General features: G+C 37.4%; 1 protein-coding gene across 4 annotated transcripts in view; it reads right to left on the bottom strand.

Moving 5' to 3' along the window:
- The window catches only part of ZNF385D (zinc finger protein 385D), a 290,014-nt gene that overhangs the window by 14,532 nt on the left and 254,575 nt on the right, over nt 1-20,907 (bottom strand). For all 4 annotated transcript variants that reach the window (XM_074371716.1, XM_074371727.1, XM_074371723.1 and 1 more), the window contains one exon: nt 3,222-3,452. In XM_074371716.1, the coding sequence (XP_074227817.1) occupies nt 3,222-3,452 (231 nt within the window). The remainder of the gene's footprint in view (nt 1-3,221; nt 3,453-20,907) is intronic.

The raw sequence follows: 20,907 nt of genomic DNA, 5'->3' as shown, positions 1-20,907 counted from the left end.
AAAGTTCTCTGCAGATCTGAGGTAGAAATTTAGTCTGATCACTTCTGGTCCATTCTAGTCCATTCCATTGGACCTTAACAAGAGCAGTGTTTGATGGAAGCTGTATTCCCAACACTTACGATTAAGAATGCATTTTTCAGGATTAAGAGAAGACCATGTTTTGAAGCTGGTTGGCTTCCCATGAGCAGACCATAGTGCATAACCTTGAACTCAGTGCTCCCTCCCTTATTTTATGTCCATTATGCATTTCTAATGGAGCGGGGGGAAACACCTAGAATTACAATTGAAATGCAAAGGACACATTTCCTTATGCTGCAGCTTGGTTTATTTCTGGTCAAAATTGGCATTCAAACTTAGTGAAACACAGCCCAACCTCAAGGGCGTTTTCCCAGTATCTGGCTTTAAGAAGAAAGAGAAGTCTTTTAAAGTCATGTTGATGGGGTGGGGGTGGGCGCAGGCAGCACCAGAGGACTTGAATAAACTGTAGAAAGGTGGTCTGCTCTCCACCTGCACCTGAACTGGGAACTCCAGATAGTGTCAATGATAGAGACCACTCCCTAAGAAAACATTCCATTGGTCTATATGCTAAACAATTGCGGTGGTGACAGTTGAGATTCAGCCTAAATTAAATTAGCACATCATCGGCCACATGGAAATTTTTTTACTTTTTCCAAACACTAGAGCTCCCCAGGCCCTGGATATGTAATAAATCAGAATCCCTGCACTTAGGAAATATATTCCTCTCTCTATATATAAACACATATTTCTATTTAAATATGTTTAAATAAATACAAATGTATTTCTATATGAATATATGGGTATAGTTTTACATTCATGTGAAATATATGAATATCTGTATTTTTATAGCTCCAAGGGCAACCCTGACACACAAACCAGAGATGACCATATAATTGGGAGTATGAAAAATGCTGACCTGATGTGATATAAACAAATAAGCAATTTCTTCCTTGTGTGTTAATCAGATGTTTCTGTTGAGAATTTGGGAAAGATATTCACATTCTTGATAAATGAACTCGTCTTAAGTGGTATGGTTTGTTTTTTGGTCAAAATTGGGTTTTTCTGTCAAACTGTCAAAACTGCTATATATAAAATAGGTAAACAACAAGGACCTACTGTACAGCACAGGGAACTGTGTTTCTTGTAATAACCCATAATGGAAAAGAATCTAAAAATACATGTAATTGTGTATGTATGTGTATGTATAAGTGAATCACTTTGCTGTATACCTGAAACTAACACTGTAAATCAACTACACATCAATAAAAAATTTTAAAAAATTAAAAGAAAAACAATATGTATCTCTGTTACTATGAGGAATGATCAAGAATACAATGGAATACTACTCAGCCATAAAAAAGACTAAAATAATGCAATTTGCAGCAACATGGAGGGACCTAGAGATTATCATTCTAAGTGAAGTAAGCCAGAAAGAGAAAGAAAAATACCATATGATATCACTCATATGTGGAATCTAAAAAAAAAAGAAAGAAAGAAAAAAAGGACAACATGAACTCATCTACAAAACAGAAACAGACTCACGGACATAGTAAAAAATCATGGTTATCGGGGAAAGGGGGTGAGAAGGGATAAATTTGGAAGTTTGAGATTTACAAATGTTAACCACTATATAGAAAAATAGAATTAAAAAGTTTCTGCTGTATAGCACAGGGAACTATATTCAACATCTTGTAATAACCTTTCCTAAAAAATATGAAAATGAATATATATATATTCATTTTGCATATATATATATATGCATATATATATATATATATATGACTGGGACATTGTGCTGACACAAGAAACAAACACATTGTAATTTCAATTAAAAAAAAAGGAATTCTTGAGAAATAAATGGACTTCCAATGATATCCATGGTCTCCCAATTATCTTGCATCCAGGAAGAATGTATTTGCAGGAGTAAACACGGGTAAAATCTGAATGGTTTTACCAAAACAGATTCTGACATGGGGCCAGATGCTTTTCTGTGTGTCTCAGCCCCTGAACTCCTGACCTCTCCCTGACCACAGCTCATGCTGCCTGCAGGAGGAAGACATGTGCACAAGGAATTGTTCTCCATCTGCAATTACTCCCTTAGAGTCTTGAAGTCAATACTTAAATATTACGAGTGCAGCCCAATGATTGGTCAATGCCTCCATCAACACACAGCTGCACTATTAACTCAGGGTATGATTCACAAATGATTCTTTTTCTGTTGTAATTGCTAAGAGAGTCCTGGCAATGAACCCAGTCTTTCAGAGAAGAGCTGATCTTGGGCCAAAGGGCTGGATAGAATCTCAGGCAGGCTATAAATATACATATATATATATAATCTATATCTATACAAATTAATATGGGTTATGGACCTACACTCTACATATCTATGTCGATTGGTTTAGATACAGGTATATATCATCTTTATGTATAGATAGAGATAAAAATATAGATATTGAGGGGGAGCAGGTAGACAGAATCAAAATATATCAGGAGAACATTCATCTGGGCTTATCGGTATTGTCTGTTATGCTGTATTAAAATTCAGTGTTTAAGTTAGAGAAACCTGGGTTTAAATAATGGCTCTGTCACCTAATTGGTCATGTGTCATCTCGGAGACTCAATCAAAAAAGAAGAAAAATATATTTAGATTTGTCAGAAGGAGTAAATAAAGTATTACGTGTAGCGATCATAACCTGAGTGGCTGCCTATAATAAGCACTTTCTTAAATTTAATTGTCTGAGTCAAACAGACTTAGCCTGAACAACATTATTTGCCATGAAACCATGATAGGGAGGTTTTAACCAAAAGTACATGGAGTCATGCCACCAAATTTTGCAACGATATTACCGGTACAACTTGAGAAAACTTCATTTAGAAGTAACACAGCAATCCAGAAACCATGTACACGCAAAGCTTATAATTTAGAATATTTGACTGTCTCTCCTAATGTTTAATAAAACACAAACACACATCCATACACACAGACACATACACAGCACGGCACCAGAGCCCTGGAAACCCTGCCTGGCCCCCATATAAATGACACTTTGCTTGTCATTTTCACTTTCTAATGGTTAATGAATTCCATGTAATAACTGCCAGTTTCCCGCCGCCCCTCTGTCCCCTGCTGCAAAAAAGCTAATCTATTCAGAGGCAGATAATTGCAGAGCTGTTGAGACAGAAAAGAAATCGCTGCATCTCACCACTGTTGTGCGCCTCCAGCTGAGACGCGGAGTTGACGGCGACCTTGCATAGCGAACAGTAGAGGAGCCGTTTCGCCTTTTCTTCCTCGGTCTCCGCGGAAGGACACGAGTTATTGCCAGGGGCTGTCGTGGGGCTTTTCTCCACTTTGGAGGTGATCTCAGTTGTCATAACACTGCTTTTGCGAACTTCCACCGTTGTCGTCGATATTGCTGGTGTCCCTGTGGTGCTGTCTGCGTTCAAAATAGCACAGAAGAAAAAGGAAAAAAAAAAACAAAAAACAAAAAACAGTGGTATTAGCCTTCCCTATTTGGACACGGGTCACTAATATACTCTCTGCTAATAACAATAAACACACCGAGCAATCGACGCTTGTCAACTATACGTCAATCATCTCCCGAGGAACGGAGGTATGGCTGTAGATGACCACATACAGTTTTTATAGTGATATAAAACATTCAGGCAATTCTTAAAATAGATAACAAACATGCTAATTTTTCCAGGGAGTAAATAAACATATTCACAAATTTCTCTTGTTAACATACGGCCTTAGTAAAATGATCTTTACAGCGTATTGAGCTTTGTATATTTCCACAAGGATGGCTTTTAAAGAAATAAAATGGCGGGTTAATGCTTTTAAGATATTTTCTTTTTTTTCATTACCACTTGTCTTTTTATTTTCCTTCTATATCTCCTTCCTTAACTACTAAAAAAAAAAAAAAAAAAAAAAAACCAAAAAACAAAAAACTGATCCTGCTGTGTGTGCTTGTGCAAAATACAGAAAATGAACCCTAATAAGACATTACTTTGTTCAGATAAAAAAAATCACTGCCTTATCTGCAAAGAGCTCTATCTTCAACAAGTACAATAATCATAGATATACAAATACGAGGAATTCTAATCTGGCATATTTATTAAACGCACGTTCTGCACCAGGTTATGTTCAGGAAGTTCGTGACACAAAAGTATCAAACATCAATGGCCACTCTTTATAAGGAATTCACAGACTGGTCACACCATGTTAATGTCACAGCTTTTCAGAGTGTGATGACGAGGAAAGTGTGGATGCACTGTAACTGTACAACCTTCTGGCTCTGAAACCTGATTCTAAATCTAGAGAGGTCAGCCTCCAAAGTGAAACCAGCTTGTCCTTACTTCACTTGGGTATACACAGCTCCCGTCCCAAATGTGCTACTTAACACAATGTTAGCACCGTTTGCCATATCCAAAAATGAACTGCCAAGGAGCCTTATGCCCTAACCTTCCTACTCTTAGATTACTTTTTCCTGCCTCCTGGCTATGCTAGTTCTTAAGTTCCTCTTCAGAATATTCTCCAGCTGCCTCTCCAGCTACAGCTGCTCTTGAAATTGTGTCTTATTCCATATACTGTGATGGTCACCATCCAATGCCACACTGAAAAGTCCACGATGAATAGAGTGGGTGGTGGCTGTTAAGGATGGGAGTCTACCTGCAATGAAGTGTTGTCCTCATAAACGCTTACTTCGTGGTAGTTGATGATCTCAAGAGTTGACTGCGGTTACAAGATGCCTTTCAGCTTGGATTTCCCCTTTGATCCAGAGACAGAGGGGGGGATGTGCATGAGGTGGGTTATGGCTTTTTCCCAAATATGGCATCAGAAACACTAGTCAATCAGAAGAGAAATGAGCTCTTGTTGAGGGCTGTTGTGTAAAACAATTCTTCTGGGTCTTTCCTTTGCCTGACGCTTCATATACTTTTAATCACTTATTTTACTGTAAAATCACTAAGTAAATCCCTTTCAGTGGCATGGAGAATATATCCACCAATCATGTTACCTAAAAAAAAATCATATTGCTATGACTAGTTTATCTCATGGCTAGAGGAAAATAAGTAAAATTACCCTAACATCAAATATTCCCACCAGAACACATTTTATTTCCTTGAAGGCTGAAAAGTCCACCTCCTGATTAGTGTTTACTTGCCTACTAAGGTCCCCATATTAAAATATCAGGTAACAGCCAAAAAGTATTTCTGAGACCTACGGCATAAAACACAATGACCAACTTGAGATGGTCCAGTAGGCATTCATTGCTTCTAGCAAACCAGAAATTATTCTTGGAAAGCATGTGCATGTGTGTCTGTGAATAATTGCCAATGGCTAACCTGCACAAATGAAGAAATGTCAGGAGTTAAGGGAATTTCCAAAGGCTGCACAAGTAGTATCCAGTGAGTCAGGAAAAGTGTTTCATGGAATGAAGAAATCAGGGGTTTGAGGAAAAAATGTTGTGAGTGATGCTCTTGGCCGTGATTGTGAACCTCCACCTTAAGGTCACAAACGGTAGTGGGCTAAAACCACTAAACTGTTTTGATGATCAGTTCTGTGGGGAGTGACAACCATAAATACAGGTATACTGAAACTTAGTGTGGTCACAGGCTGGAACCCGAGTGTAATACTGTGGGCGTTTATTTTCATTTAAATCTAAGGATATCCCTAGTAACACCCTGCTTCCAACAACTTTTCCTTTTGGAAAAGGGTTGACAATATTTATTTTATGGCTTGATCAGAAAATTATACATGGCATAGATTATAGTAACCCTCAACCAACTTCTCTATTTGCGGTGAAATTCGTAACAAAAGTATAGAATAAACAAAACCGTGGCTCATCCAGTCCCTATGACAGCTGCATTAGTGTCTTTCCTAACCCCAGAGGATAATGTACCTTTATACCAAGGACGCCAAAGATTAGAGACTCCAGATTCTCTATGCCCAGGGTTTAGTGAAGTATTAACATTTCTTAGAGCAAGCCCCTTGCATGAGACCAGCTTAGGGGAATTAGTATCAAAATGCTTCACTTATCTTCCCGGCTTCTTACTTTGCTGCATCTTTTAGACCACACAGCTGAGCAAAGATCTGTTATTTTCTCAAGCTTGAGGCTAATTTGAAAGAAATACAGTTATATTTTTCACTTGAAACGTAATATATAGATCTTGGGTCCACAAGGTAGGATTACTATTAATTTATAACAAGACATGAATTTTTCACTTACTTTTCATTTATCAGAAGTTAGGGGGACTTTTTTTTTTTTAAAGTAAGGTAAATATATTTTAAGATTATGCCACAAAAGAATCAATTCTTTTATTCAGTTGGCTTTTGATATCTGGGGTTTTGCATCTGTGGATTCAACCAACCGGAGATTACAAATATTTTTTTAAAAACCCCAGAAAGTTCTAAAAAGCAAAACTTGAATTTACTGTGTGTAGGCAACTATTTACATAGCATTTACATTGTATTTGCAACTATTTATGTAACATTTACATTGTATTAGGTAGTATAAGTTATCGGAGATGATGTTTTTAAAGTAAATGGGAGGATGTGTGTAGATTATATGCAAATACTATGTCGTTTCATATAAGGCACTCGAGCATCCATGGATTTTGGTATCTGTAGGGGTTCTGGAAACAACTCCCTGTACAGAGTGAGGGATGACTGCACATTGCATATAAAATTACATACAGCGAAGAGATTTTCTTTAATATGGTACATTAAATAACCAATTTTACATTATTCTTATCCACTCATTAAAATATAATTTTGAATCATTGATCATGTTAATAGCATATACTCTTGACATTATGTGATGTCAAGAACTACCTCTGTGATCTTCCTCCCCCAAACTCATAACCCCTGTCTAACCATGAGAAAAGCATACATAAACCTAAATTTAAGGATATTCTACAAAATTCCTGACCAGTAGTCCTCAAAAATGTCAAGGTCACCAAAACAAGAAAAGTCTGAAAAATTGACAAGTCTAAGGAGATAGAATGACTAAATATAATGTGTTGTCCTAGTTGGGATCCTGGGGTCAAAAACAAATTAGGTAAAAACTTAGGAAATCTGAATAAAGTATGGACTTCAGCTAATTAGTAAGGCATTAATATCAGTTCATTACCTTTGACAAACGCTCTGTAGTGATGAGATGTTGACAATAAGGGAAACTGAGAGCATGCAGAGGACCCCCCCTGCCCCGTGATATTCTTGCACCTTTTCTATAGATTTAAAGCTATTCTAAAATTAAAAGTTTATCCAATTTGAGAAAAATCAATTTATAACCAGTCAACATATCATCATTTCAGTTACTTTGCAGAATCATAGAAAGGATCTTAGTGGTTTCATAGTATAGCTATCTTGGATTTTAGATTGGGAAATTTCAGTAAAACTAGGTCTTGACATTGCATCTCCCAATTCTAAATCCTTACTGCAATTCCAAATTGTTATTGTAGGTTGCAGTGACTCATGCACTTGAATTTCATCCCATTAACATTCATTGGGCAGTTTGTTTGTGCTAGGTGCTGTGCTAAGCCACCGGGAATGGAAAAGACAATAGATATCCATCCTGCACAAATAAAACAAACAAACAAACAAAAAATAGATATCCATCCTGTACTGAGTGGTCTGTGAGACATCCCATGAGGACTTGAAATAATAGTAAACTTAATCCTTCAACAGTTTTGGTCATTGCTATACCCTTGCACTTCTACTTGGTATAAAAAAAGGCATTCAATAAATACTGACTGAAAAAAAAAACAATAAATGAACAAATGAGTGAATGTATGAACAACGCAATTATAGTTAATGATGGTAGAAGCACTTTTAAAGCAATCACAGGTATTAATTCATTCAGTCCTCATAAAAAAAATTAAGAGGGAAATTTGGAGTTTGGGATTAACAGATATAAACTACTATATATAAAATAGATAAACAACAAGGTCCTACGGTATAACAGAGAACTATATTCAATATTTTGTAATAGCCTCTAATGGAAAAGAATCTGAAAAAGAATACATAGTATAGTATGTATTAAATATTATATAACAGTACAATATGTATTATAGTATAACTGAACCACTTTGCTGTACACCTGAGACTAACACAACATTGAACAACATTGCAAATCAACTATACTTGAATTAAAAACAAAAAAGCTAAGAGGGGCATATCATTTTTATCCTCATCTTAGAGAAGAAGCTGAGGGATGGAGAGGCTTGGGAACATGCCAAATGCCAGAGCCACCAGCAGCAGTGGAATGGTTTGAACTCAGACTCAGTCTGGGTCAGAAGCACATGCTCTTCATTTATTTTTTTATTGTTAAAATTGTGATTTTTTTTTTGCATAAAAGGACCAACTACACCCCTTTCCATTAATTCCAATTGGTCATGATGTCTTATGAATGTTTGAAGATAGCATCTTAAAATTTTGACTTTAAAAGAAACAAGACATGGCCCTAGTTAAAGTCGATCATGCATGTCCAATCATCCATTTATGTTCAAGTATTAAGTTGCTGGAATACACTTAGGAGGAAGGGGAAAAAAAAAAGGAAAACCAACAGCCCTCAAATAAACCCTTTTGCAAAATGGTAAGAGTCATCCACAGGCCTTCCTTATTGTACCCTATTCTTTTCTTTTTTCCCCCAAAGATGAGAAACTAGAATAACAATTCACTTTTCCTAATGTTTCCCAGAGGCAAATTCAGATTTCTTTGCACCATTCAACCAATGACCCTCTAGGAACTGTACATGTGACAGGGAGTGGAAAATCATGGGTGCACTTCAGTGGGAAGAGAGAGGTTTGAGATATTGGGTTTTATATTTCCATGCAATTTTTATGCCAGCTCCCTGTAGCAAATATTCATTTTTGTAACTGTCACTATTTGGTTTTGGCATCAAAACAGATTGCTAATACTTTGTGGAGTAGGGCTTTAGAAGAGAATGAAAGGAAACTTGTCAGTATTCAGAGTGGCCCATTTTGACTCTCATTCTTGAGTGCTTTAAAAGTACTGGAAGTACTTTTTTAAAAAAAAATTCATAAAGTATAATAAAAGTTTCCAGAAAATAATCAACAACTTGAATTCTAGATAATAAAACAGAACAGCCAAGTGACATGCTCCGGGTAAGACATTTATTCTCCCAGTTACAGACCTCATAACCCAAGCAAGAGAACCAGAGATGAGTTACTTAAGTTTCCTCCCAGGTAAGAGAAATTAATATTACAACCTAGAGATGCTCATCCCATTTTCCTGTGGACTGAAGACTCAGAATTATATACAATTTATTTCCTTCTTCTTTGTGGGAATTTAAGTGTCAACCAGACGTTCCAGCAAGTGAACAGAACAGCTGCTTCCTCTTAAATATGCTGACATTCTGAAGTATAAAAAGGTGTTTCATGACAAAAAAAAAAAACACACACAAGTTTTTAGAAATTATTACTGGTGGTTTCTTTCCTTGGTATTTGATCTAATTTAACCAACATCTATTGAGCACAGAACCACCCTCTTAGACATGGACAGGAATGGCCCCTGCATTGGGCTGGGGCTCCCACACATCACAAGCCACTGAAACAAAAGTCTATTTTTGTAAGTTTTGATGTCATAAAAACACTTTTTAGAGAGTTCAATAACAAATTGAGGAAAAAAAAATTGAGGAGATGAGAGTTACAGAAAAGGGAAGTCGAGGACTGAACTGGGTGCCGCAGGGGCTGGAGTGCAGAGCCTGAGCGCTCACAGGTTCATGTGTGCATACATGCTTGTGCCTGTGTGTCCATGTGTGTGCATGCATGCTTATGCCTGTGTGTCCATGTGTGTGCATGCATGCTTATGTGTGTCAAGAGCTGAGAGGAGGTCACAGTCTCCAACTGGAAACCAGAGAAAGAGAAATCATCAAATCACCAAAATATACATCCAGGCAGACAAAGTGACCTCAAAACCTCCCCTCCCTCCCCTCTGCTATAGTGGTCCAGGAAATGCTACCTGGGAATCCTCAGTCCACAAAATGATGGTGGGGAGAAAGCTTGCTTCCCCCACAGGCTGCCTGATTTGGGTGGGTCCAGTCACCAGCCAAAGTCCTGGCTTGGGGCACCACCTTTGCCCTGCCCCTGCAGATCTGGGCTACCACTTGGTAGGGCCGGGGCTGATTTAAATGGGGACAGTCCTTACCCTTCAGGGCACAAGGACAATCTTGGGGGTGCAGCTGTGGGGCTGCTAGTGAAGTCTGAGGTACAACTTGTAAACATTTTTTGGCCTGTGGTCTCCATCTGAAGTCTTGTCTTGGCCCTGGAACTTTTGGGGTGAGCTTGATTGAACCCTCATATGTCCAAGCCTGTGCTGATCACTAGAGGTTAAAAAGTAAACATGATGTCATTTGGGTACCAGAGAACAGGGCTCTGATACCATGAAAGGGGAGGGGACAGTGGATTTGCTGTTTTGGAGGAGGACAAGGAGCAGGAGGAGGTGCCACCAGAACATATTAGAAAAATATTTGTACTTCAAACTCTATCACACCTCCAAGGGTCTGGGACTTGGAAATACCATGCAAAAAACTGATCCACTGTACTTTTAAAATCAAGTCTTACAGTAACCTGATCAAAACTCTTAATGTCTTAAGGGGTCAGGTGAGTAATTCTGTCTACTGTTAAATCATTTGAAGTAGATTTCCCATGTCCTGGGTGCATGAGAAATTATAGAAAGGCAAGCGATTTCTGACTGCAACTTTTGAGATGCTTCCCGAAGCGGCCCAAATTACAATCTAGTTCGAGACAATTGCATCAAGTAGATTCAGACACAGTGAGCTTGGTGATTTATCTGCTGATCTCACTGTGTGCCCCGTACACCAGGTGCAGATTAATTATTCTGATGAAAAGTATTTGAGACAGATACTGTTTCAAGAAATGGGTGATTCAACTTTTGGATTTTCCTCCTGAAGCCAGGATCAATGAGTTTCATTGGGATTGGCCATTATTTTTTAGGAGGACCATGTGATTTGAGAGGTCATGTAAGATTACTTTCATTTTATAGGAAAATATATCAGGAAACTAGGCTGTTCCTATCACTGGCTAAAATTTGGGGGTAAGATGGCTGAAGAAATCAGGTTGCCAAGTTAGGTAAAGATTGCGGAAGCCATCAGAAGGAGGTGGTGGTCAGTACCGGATCAAAGAAAGCTTGACTTGGGATAGGCGGCAGAGAATGAGAGGGTGCAGTTAGTGAAAAGGAGGGAGGGCAGGAGGATCAGGCCAAGCAGAAGGGAGATCAGAGGCTCCAGAAGCACAGGGGCTCAGTAAGAATTATCCAGATCCCTGGGGAATCAGGCAGGATCCAACAAGTGGTCAAATGAAGCTCAGATGAACTTTGTGTGTCTTCAGATCTTACATCTCTTAAATGTTCTTGACCTCAGGATGGACCTCTCTGGTTTACACTGGGATTTCATCAAGTAAATGCAGGCATGATAGTAGGCAAGAGTCACACACACACACACACACACACACACCAGGAAAAGGCAGACGATGTGAAGGAGTGAAGTGGGGAAATTGACAGTGATGGCGGTACTCACTTTGATAAACAGGAGAGCACACAGCTCTGCAAAAATGGGATAGCTCATTTTCCACTCTAGCCAGTTCCTGCCATCTTAGAAATACATGTCCAGTTTTATCAGATGCTTTATTATTTTGGTGAAAGCCAAAAAAAGCCATGTAAAATTTCCAAATTTTAAGGGTTAGTAACTGTGTGTGTGTGTCAATTCCCGTGTGAGACAAAATCTACCCTGTGAGCTGTGGGCTGCCATTTTGAAAGATGCTCTAGGGACACTGGACCCATATCCCAAATGCTGCTCGTCTCCACAGTGGTTCAGAGTCTGGGCAGACGGCTGGACTATGGCTCTCCCTCAGGAGGCAAGGTCTCTGTTCGAAAGAGAGGGAGCTGATTAGAGTTAGTCTTGTGTTTTCCTTCCCCAGATAACTTGCCCTCATTTCTTTCTTTCAAGCCCACAAGGAAGGGCTCCTTCTAGGGCAGAAGACTGGACGTGTCTCGTCAGCTGTGTGTGAGGGCTTATAACTTAATATCCCAGTGATGCTCTTGGTTCCTAACAGTCACCTCAACAATCTTTATCAATATCTTAGCGAGTTGGAGCCTCCCTTTCTAAAAGTCAGTGGGGATCATCTTCCTCAATCCTATAGCATATATTTAATCCATTCCACACAGAGCTATTACGAAGCTTGCTAGGTACTGGGTAATTGATAGATACAGATGCTCCTGTCAACAGATTTAATCTTTTAGGTATTTGCCTTTCTTTCAGAAGTTGAGGTCATATCCCCATCAGGCTCTGGACTGAAAATTGGCAGAGAGACAGACGCAACAGATCTCTGACGGCTGACCTAAGTTTTCACCCTTGATTATTTTCATCTTAAAATTTTCTTTCACTCTTTTGGCTCTCAGAACATCCAATAATGATGGAGCCAAGATGTTGGGAACTTCTGTGAATCAAGAATAATCCTGTGGCTGTAAAGGAGTAATTCCCAAACTCTTCTGTACCACGTGGAAGGCTTAATAAAGCCCAGACTGTTGATTACTGCCCTGAGGGTTTATGATTCCAGGTTCTGGGCTGGGGCCTCAATATTTGCATTTCTAACAAGGACCCAGGTGTTGTTGCTGCTGGCGGGGCTGAGGATGACACTTAAGGAACAACCACTGACAGCTCTGTCAACTAGTTTTTAGTTTAGTTGAACTGGTCTCAGCATTAGAGCTATAATGGCACTTAAATAGAAAGCCATGGATGTAAAACAGGGAACTATGGATTGGATGACCACTGTCCTGTTTTTCTTGTGACTAAAAGACTTTTAGTATTTTCAGGAAAGGTCCCAGGCAAGTCAGGACAAGTTGACAACCCTAAGAGGGAATTTGGAATAAATTAGGGAACAACTCTTAAAAAATGCTGTAGATACTTAAGCAGGCAGTGAGTATTTCTACCGAAGGGTGCATTTTTTTGAGATGTATGTGATTATAAATGAGGGAACATGGAGACATGTTCATATCTTTGAAACAGAGAAAAGTAACTGTGGGGCTTAATTAACCTTCCATGAACCATTAAACCAGGAGTTCTTTTGTAAGATACAGTCTTCTCTTTCTAACAGAATCTGTGTGCTTCCATAGAATTTGTTTCCACAGGATTTGTTTCCTCTATCACAAATGCTTCATCCCTTCCAAGCATAAATTAATCCAAAGTAAATGAATTCAAAACGAAGTTACTCAGAAGGCAGGTCCACTAGGACCTCAGAGAGTTCACTGAGTGGGTCTGGCCATGGTGCCCACAACTGAGAAGCACCAAGAAGAAGGGGCGAGTTTTGTCAGAATCTGTGAACTTTTCGATGAACATCACAAAAGGGAAAGAATGAGGAAGACAAAAAGAAAATCAATTTATTCCAAAGCTATTTTAAGTGATTTGGATGCCTCTAATTTAGGAAGCTGCCTTTTGGGGCTGCTAATAGAGAGATATATTTTTTCCTTAGGAAGGCGGAAGGAAAAAAAACTTTTTCCACATCTGCGAGTGGTAGTCCCCCCTCTTTGGAGAGATTTCAGCAGGGAAAAAAATGTGCTGTCTGCCACAGTAACACTTCCCATTTCATTAATGAGGAGACCCGTGTATTGGAGAATGTCCAATTTGGCAAAAAGTTAAAGCGTGGTTTTTCAGCAATTGCCTTTGGTAGTTTGTTCTACGTATGTATTATTGCTATATATGGCAATAATCTTCTTCTGGGTATGACCTTTAGGTTAAAAATGAGGGTTTACCTTCTGCAATATCTCACTATTAAGAATTAGGACATGATAAATCATGAATTTTGAGAGCTTCTACTAATTGAAACTGAACACAGTGAGGGAGCGCCTTCTGACAAGCGAATTTAGAATGAGTAAAGGATTGAGGACATGGAGACAGCGACGCCAAGCCAACTAGGATTCAAATCTGTGCCACAGAATTCTGCAAGGCAGCCCATATAATAAAAAGGGAGGAATAATTGTCAGCTCTGCAAGCTTTTTTTGTACCAGAGAGCTGTCTTGAAGATAAGAAAACAAACTCTCACAGTGGATGGCACAATGATAAAATATTTAGTGAGGATATAATTTAGAACATTATCCTATCTGGTCTCGGACATCTTACTATATGTCTAAGACTGACTTAGCGATTTTCATTACCATGTTAGTGTTCCACAGATGGACGACGGAGAAAACGTTTTAATCACCAGAAGGACACCATGATGTAACTCATGCACACTTGCCACACTCAGACATGTAGAATAAAATTGTTTTTCAAATTTCAGAGGACCAGGAAAGGAGTTTTCAGGGAGTAAGTTCTACTGGATAAATTATGGGAAATGGCTCACAAAGATGAGAGAAATATAGAAAAAAGAGAGGACCTTTAAAAAAAATCAAGAGATGAACAACAAGGACCTATATGTAGCACAAGGAACTATATTCAGTATCTTGCAATAACCTATAATGAAAAAGAATATAAAAAAGAATATATATGTATAACTGAATCACTTTGCTGTATACCAGAAACTGGCACATTTTAAATCAACTATGCTTCAATTAAAAATTTTTTAAATTGAGATAACATTATATATACATATATTTTACATATATTAAAACACATATACATATACTTAGATATATTAATAATATATACATATATTTGTAATAACAAATTTTCAATAACTGCTAAGCATTCCATTTCAACTGTAAATTGTGCTGTCTCAAGACTCCAACTATCAGTAATTTCATCCAAAACAGCAATTTAATACGATTTTTTTCCTCTGTAGGCAGGGTAACAGGAAGGGAGGTCATCACACAATACAATCATTTTTCAATAGAATTTCTCCCCTCAAAGTCATTGTCTCCATATAATACTAATATACTTCAGCCAAGAAGATTTTTAAGAGTTGGAGGACACATAGAAATTAGGTAAAATGTGCACATCAAAATGAACAGGAGAAATCAGAATTCTACTAATTATTTACTGAAAGGTTGGTTGCTGAAAAAATTAATAGGACTGCTTAGAAATAATAACATTCTGGAACAAACGCCTCTCTTTACAGCAAAGCCAACGGACCAATTTCCAGTCTTCCTTTTTTTTAGCTACAGAAACCATATAAACCACATTTTTCATGAAATTCCAGATATAAAATGATCTCCTCTATTACAAGCCCATAAATGATCACACTGTTTCAGAAAGTCCAAGCCACAGCAGATTGCCTCTTGCACAAAAACTCAACACACCATGTATTCTTTTTTTTTTTTTTTGAGAATATTCATTGTAACTTTATCACCATTTCACCAAAACTCTAGTTGAAACACTAAAAAAAAATGTCAATCTCTCTTTTGTCTAAATGATGTAGAATAACCATTTGATTTTCCTTAGGTCTTATTAAAAAGACTAGTTATTATGGCTTTATTTCAACAGCTTCAAATCCAATTATTTATTTTGAGTACATACTTACGGGAAAAAATCCATTCTGATTCTTGGTTAGCTCTGTCAACCAAGATTTAATTCCATACTTTGAGATAAGTAGATTTTTAAAGTAGAGCTGTGTTAATAAAGAATATAATGTCTGATAATTTAAAAATAAACTTGTATCACCTCTGATGGGTTGGTCTGTATGGCAATTCTAATCCACGGAATGTGAAATATTTTTATAGCTACAAAAGGATAGAAATCTAGTCTCATGCGACCTGACCTCTCAAATGGGGACAGCATTTCTATTTCATTTCATCCTTTGGGATCTCATTGCATGAGTCAAATCAGAACACCATATTAGAGACAATTTGATATTAGACATCCTGAAATTTCATCACTAATTTTGACAAAATAATTTACAAATATAATCTTTAAGCCTTAGAAAAGACTCATTATTTTATGTAGAATATATATTTGTAGAGCTATTTTTCATAATCACTATTTCGATTATGTTTAACTCAAGGCCAACTGTGAACATTAAAATTAAAAGCCAGTACTTTGGGTAAACCACTTTATTTTACAGATTCATTTTTTTTTTTTTAAATGATCTTTCTTGGGATAGAAGATTTTCTGTTTTCATGGATCCTGTTTTCTGTAAACCTGTTTTAAAGCAACTTGGGGTTCTTTTGAAGAAGTTTCTCTAGAAATGGAGAAGCCTAAATGACTGGCTCTGCTCAAGTCCTTCCTGGCAGATTCCTCTGGCTCTGATGGAAGCCAGGCCAAGAATGCCAGCAGTCTCCGGCTGGATGTGTGGGGTCCAAGGTCTGGATGGACGGGGGCATCCCAGGCAGACACCACATCCATGCCTGGCACTCGGAAGGCTGTGGCCAAGCAGTCAAGATCACAGCCAGGTCCCCACAGCCAATTCACAGGGCTGAGGAGAGAAGTCAGAGCCAGGAGGCAAGCTGATTGAGAAGACACAGCACTGGGCTATTTGAGGACAGAGCTTAAGACCATGGCAGGCAGACAAGGTGGAGACCTTGTCAGGTTATTTTTAGCATAATGGCCTTACCTCTTGGACAGCCCTGCCATGGATTTCTTGGGATGACTCATGGCCACCACCTGCCCCTCCCAGAAAAGAGGAGGGGACGCAGAGGGAAGGATGGGGGCTGTGGGGTCTGGTCTTTGGGCTTCATGGCCCTGGACCACACTAGAGGGAAAGGGGTGAAGAGGCAGGAAGCGTAGGCTGGGCTCAGTCTCCTTTATTTCCTCCTCTTTTGTTCACCTTGCCTCTTCCCAACCTCATGAAAAACAAGATGGCAGGATAAATGATTAAAGTAACACATGTATGTACAGATGTCTCCTTTTGAGATTTCAACTGGCTCCTGTAAGCCTCCTCTTACTGCGGGCACTTCTAGAGAAAACAAAACTTTAAAAACTTTCCAGGTCAGCTGGGAAAAACAAAAAGTGACCAAGGATCGGCCAGGTCGACTCACAGAGTTAAGCTGTCTGATCTGGTTCATCTCTTCCCAGAAGCGCATCCAGAGAACATTACAGCCTGGGCCCAGGTTGGCAAGCATGAAATACATTTTACCAAAATAGAAGCCCCAGATGAATGCACCCAGATATTTTATGTGCACAGATAATTCTAAGTGTTGTGGGAATTCTCAAAGGTGCTTAGACAATGAAAAAAATCATGTATTTTATTTTCACTTCACAAGTGATAAAGGCATTTCGTGCACTGCAATGCCCTAACAGGAGTCATTTGCTTCAGAAAAAAATTCCATTGTAACCTAACCTTTAAAACACAATTCCAAAGCCAGGACAAGTCTCTTCACTGCCTGACGGGTCAATCTGGGTTGATAAATGTGTCCTCAGCCTGGAAGTTTAATTACCTTAAGTTGAATAAATCTGAATGAGATGGAAATTATTTGCTTATTAACTCTGTTTTTTTTTTTTTTTTTTTTTTTTTTTTTTTGTAAGACAAGAGAGGACTAGAAAGAAAAGAAGAACAAGAGGAAAGTAAGAGAGCGTGTCTTAAGTGCCCTTCTAAAAAATACAGATTATACAGGGAGGAAAGTTTTGTGAGCGTCTCTTCTTAAAGGGTATTTTTATCAGTCAGCACAATGGGTCAACATGATGAACTGACCCATAGGATTTGGATGAAATCCTCTTTTGGATCTTTGAAGGTTCCATCATCACAGATGCTCCTTTTCTACTGAAGGATCTATGCTGTTAAGATTTCTGAGATGCTCACAGAAATGGTGCCACCCGAGATGATGATTTATACATTCTGATGTGAAAATCACTGAAACACGCAATGACTGGTAGATGCCAAAGAAGTCGACAGCCAATTGTGCAAGGTACATGTTACACAGTAACCCCACCTGGCAGATAAGGCATCACTCAAAATGAGACAAAGACTGCTCCTTCAACTACTTTTATGTCTCATTCTTTTTTTCTTTTCTTGCTATTTTACATTTAGCATGACATAGAGTGATCTCTCTAGTTGGTCCAACAACCCAGCTCTCTCGTTTTATAGGTCCTTATTCTAAATGTCATTACTGCTAAAGGAATCAGCTGTTGTACTTTCTCAAGCATAAACCTAAATAATTACAACAATTAAACCAAAGTGCTATTAAGAAAACTTAAAAGATGCAAGGGTAATGCCCTACATTTGTTTGGTCCTTTTTAGTTTTCAAATACATTTTGTAGACACTTATTTCTTTATATCCCCAGGACTGTTAAGATGGACATTAGAATTCCTATTTTATAAAAGAGAAAACTGGTTTATTGATATGTCACTCGCTAGACTCATAGCTATAATTAGAGAAAGCCATTTTGAGTACCAACACTTTTTAGGATTTATTGTTGCCATCTGGTAAAAAAATATATCTTTATCATCAAGAATTAAGTGTAAAAAAATAAGTACTATCAATAGGAGAACTGATACTGCAGAATCATATAGTAGTAATTTTTTATTTCTATAAAAATATTATTGCTAAGACAATGTGTATGGCTAGGACACATTATATAGTTAATTTTGAGCTAATTTTATAGCATTTAGAATAGAGGAATATTTATTAACAATTTTATGTAGTAATATTGCTATACTACTTAAGTTTAATGAACCATGTTAGATTTTAATACCCGCTTAACATATTTACTAAGGTTTCTAACCTTTTAGAAATTATAATCTTTTAAAACATGATACTAACTACTATATATAAAAGGTCCTACTGTAGAGCACAGGGAACCATATTCAATATCCTATAATAACCTATATTGAAAAAGATTATGAAAAGGAATATATATATGTATAACTGAATCACTATGCTGTACACTAGAAATTGACACATTGTAAATCGACTATACTTCAATTTTAAAAAAACATAAAAAGACAAAGATATCCTTTAAATAGCAGTTAGATAACATTATTTTTCTCCTTAAACTACCACAAGGGCTCCCTTTTTCATCCTTAGTAAAAGCCAATGTCCAACTGAAAGCTTAGATCAGGGGCAGGACAAGGATGTCTCTCTTACTATTGCTATTCAATGCTGCACTGAAAGTTCTAGCCAGGACTGTTAAGCAAGAAAGTGAAATAAAATGTATCCGGATTGTAAAGGAAGAAATAAAACTTTTCAGAGGGCATGACCTTATCCATAGAAAACCTCAAAGAATCTATAAAAACAAAAATTAGATCTAAAAAAATGAGTTCAGCAACGTTGCAAAATGCAAGATCAATATACAAAAATCAGTCATGTTTTATGCATTAACAATGAACAGTCTGAAAGCAAAATTTAAAAAAATTATTTACCATGATATGAAAAGAATAAAATACTTAGGAATACATATAATCAATGAAGTGCAATACTTGTTCACTGAGAACTCTAAAATGTTGCTGAAAGAAAATTTAAAATACCTAAATATGGGAAGATATTTTTTATTCATGGATTGGAAGACTTAATATTGCTAAGATGATATTATTCCTGGAAGTGATCTACAGCTTAAATGCAAAATCTATCAAATTCCCAATGGCCTTATATTGCAGAAATTAATAAGCTGAACAAAAGTTCATACAGAAATGAAGAGACCCTAACAATATCAATATTGAAAAAAAGAATGCAAAGAAGTACTCACACTTCCTATTTGAAAACTTACTTAAGCTGCAGTAATTAAAACCAAAGGGGAAAGGGCAAGGGAGGGATAAATTAGGAGTTTGGGGTTAACAGATACACATTACTATATATAAAATAGATAAAACAACAAGGGTTTACTGTATAGCTAGGGAACTATATTCAATTACTTGTAATCACATATAATGGAAATGAATCTGAAAAGAAAAAAATATGTATTTATATGTAAAATTGAATTGCTTTGCTGTACAACTGAAACTAACATTGTAAATCAACTACACTTCAATAAAAAATAAAATAAAAAAAACTAGTGTGGCACAAGGATAGACAGACATATAGATCAATGAAATAAAACTGAGAATAAATGCCACGTATAGACAGGTAAATTTGACAAGGGTGGTAAGACCATTCAAAGAGGAAAGAATAGTCTCTTCAACAAATGCTCCTGGGACAAATAGATACCCACATGCAAAAGAATGAAGTTGGATCCCTGCCTCACACCATATGCTACTCAAAATAGATCAACTTAAACATAGGACTCTTTTAAGGAAACACAGTTGTAAATATTTGTGACCTTGGATTAAGCAATGATTTCTTAAAAATGATATTAAAAGCAGAAGAATCAAACAAAATAGATAAGTTGGACTTCATCAAAACAAAAAACTTCATGTGTCAAAGACACTATCAAAAAAGTGATAAAAACAATTCACAGAATGGCAAAAAATATTTGCAAATCAATTATATGATAACAGTCTAGTGTTTAGAATATATAAGGAACTTCTACAACTCAACAATGAAAAGACAAACAGTCCAATTATAAGGGGGACAAATGATCTGAATAGACATCTTTCCAAATAAGATGCAAATGGCCACTAAAGGCTTGAAAAGATAGGTCCACACGATTAGTCATTAGAGAAATGCAGATCAAAACCACAATGAGATGTTATTTCACACTCACTAGTATGGCTATAATAATGATGAAAATGGGTTAAAAGAACAGAAAATAACAAGTGTTAGCAAGGATGTGGAGAAATTGGAATACCCATACATTGCTGGTAGGAATATAACACGGTGCAGTGGCTGTGGGAAAGGTTGGTGGTTTCTGAAAAAGTTAAACCTAGCATTAACATATGACTCAGCAAGTTCACTCCTCAGTGTATACCCCAGATAAATGAAAATATATTTTGACGCACAAGCTTGTAAATGAGCACTCACAGCAGCACTTCACAATGACCAAAAGAGGGAAACAACCCAAAGATCCATCAAGTAATGAATGGGCACACAAACGTGCTATGTCCACA

The sequence above is a fragment of the Camelus bactrianus genome, chromosome 1, assembly GCF_048773025.1.
Source record: "Camelus bactrianus isolate YW-2024 breed Bactrian camel chromosome 1, ASM4877302v1, whole genome shotgun sequence".
NCBI lineage: Eukaryota > Metazoa > Chordata > Mammalia > Artiodactyla > Camelidae > Camelus > Camelus bactrianus.
The sequence above is the reverse complement of the archived record's forward strand: the minus strand, read 5'-3'. Positions and strand labels throughout refer to the sequence as shown.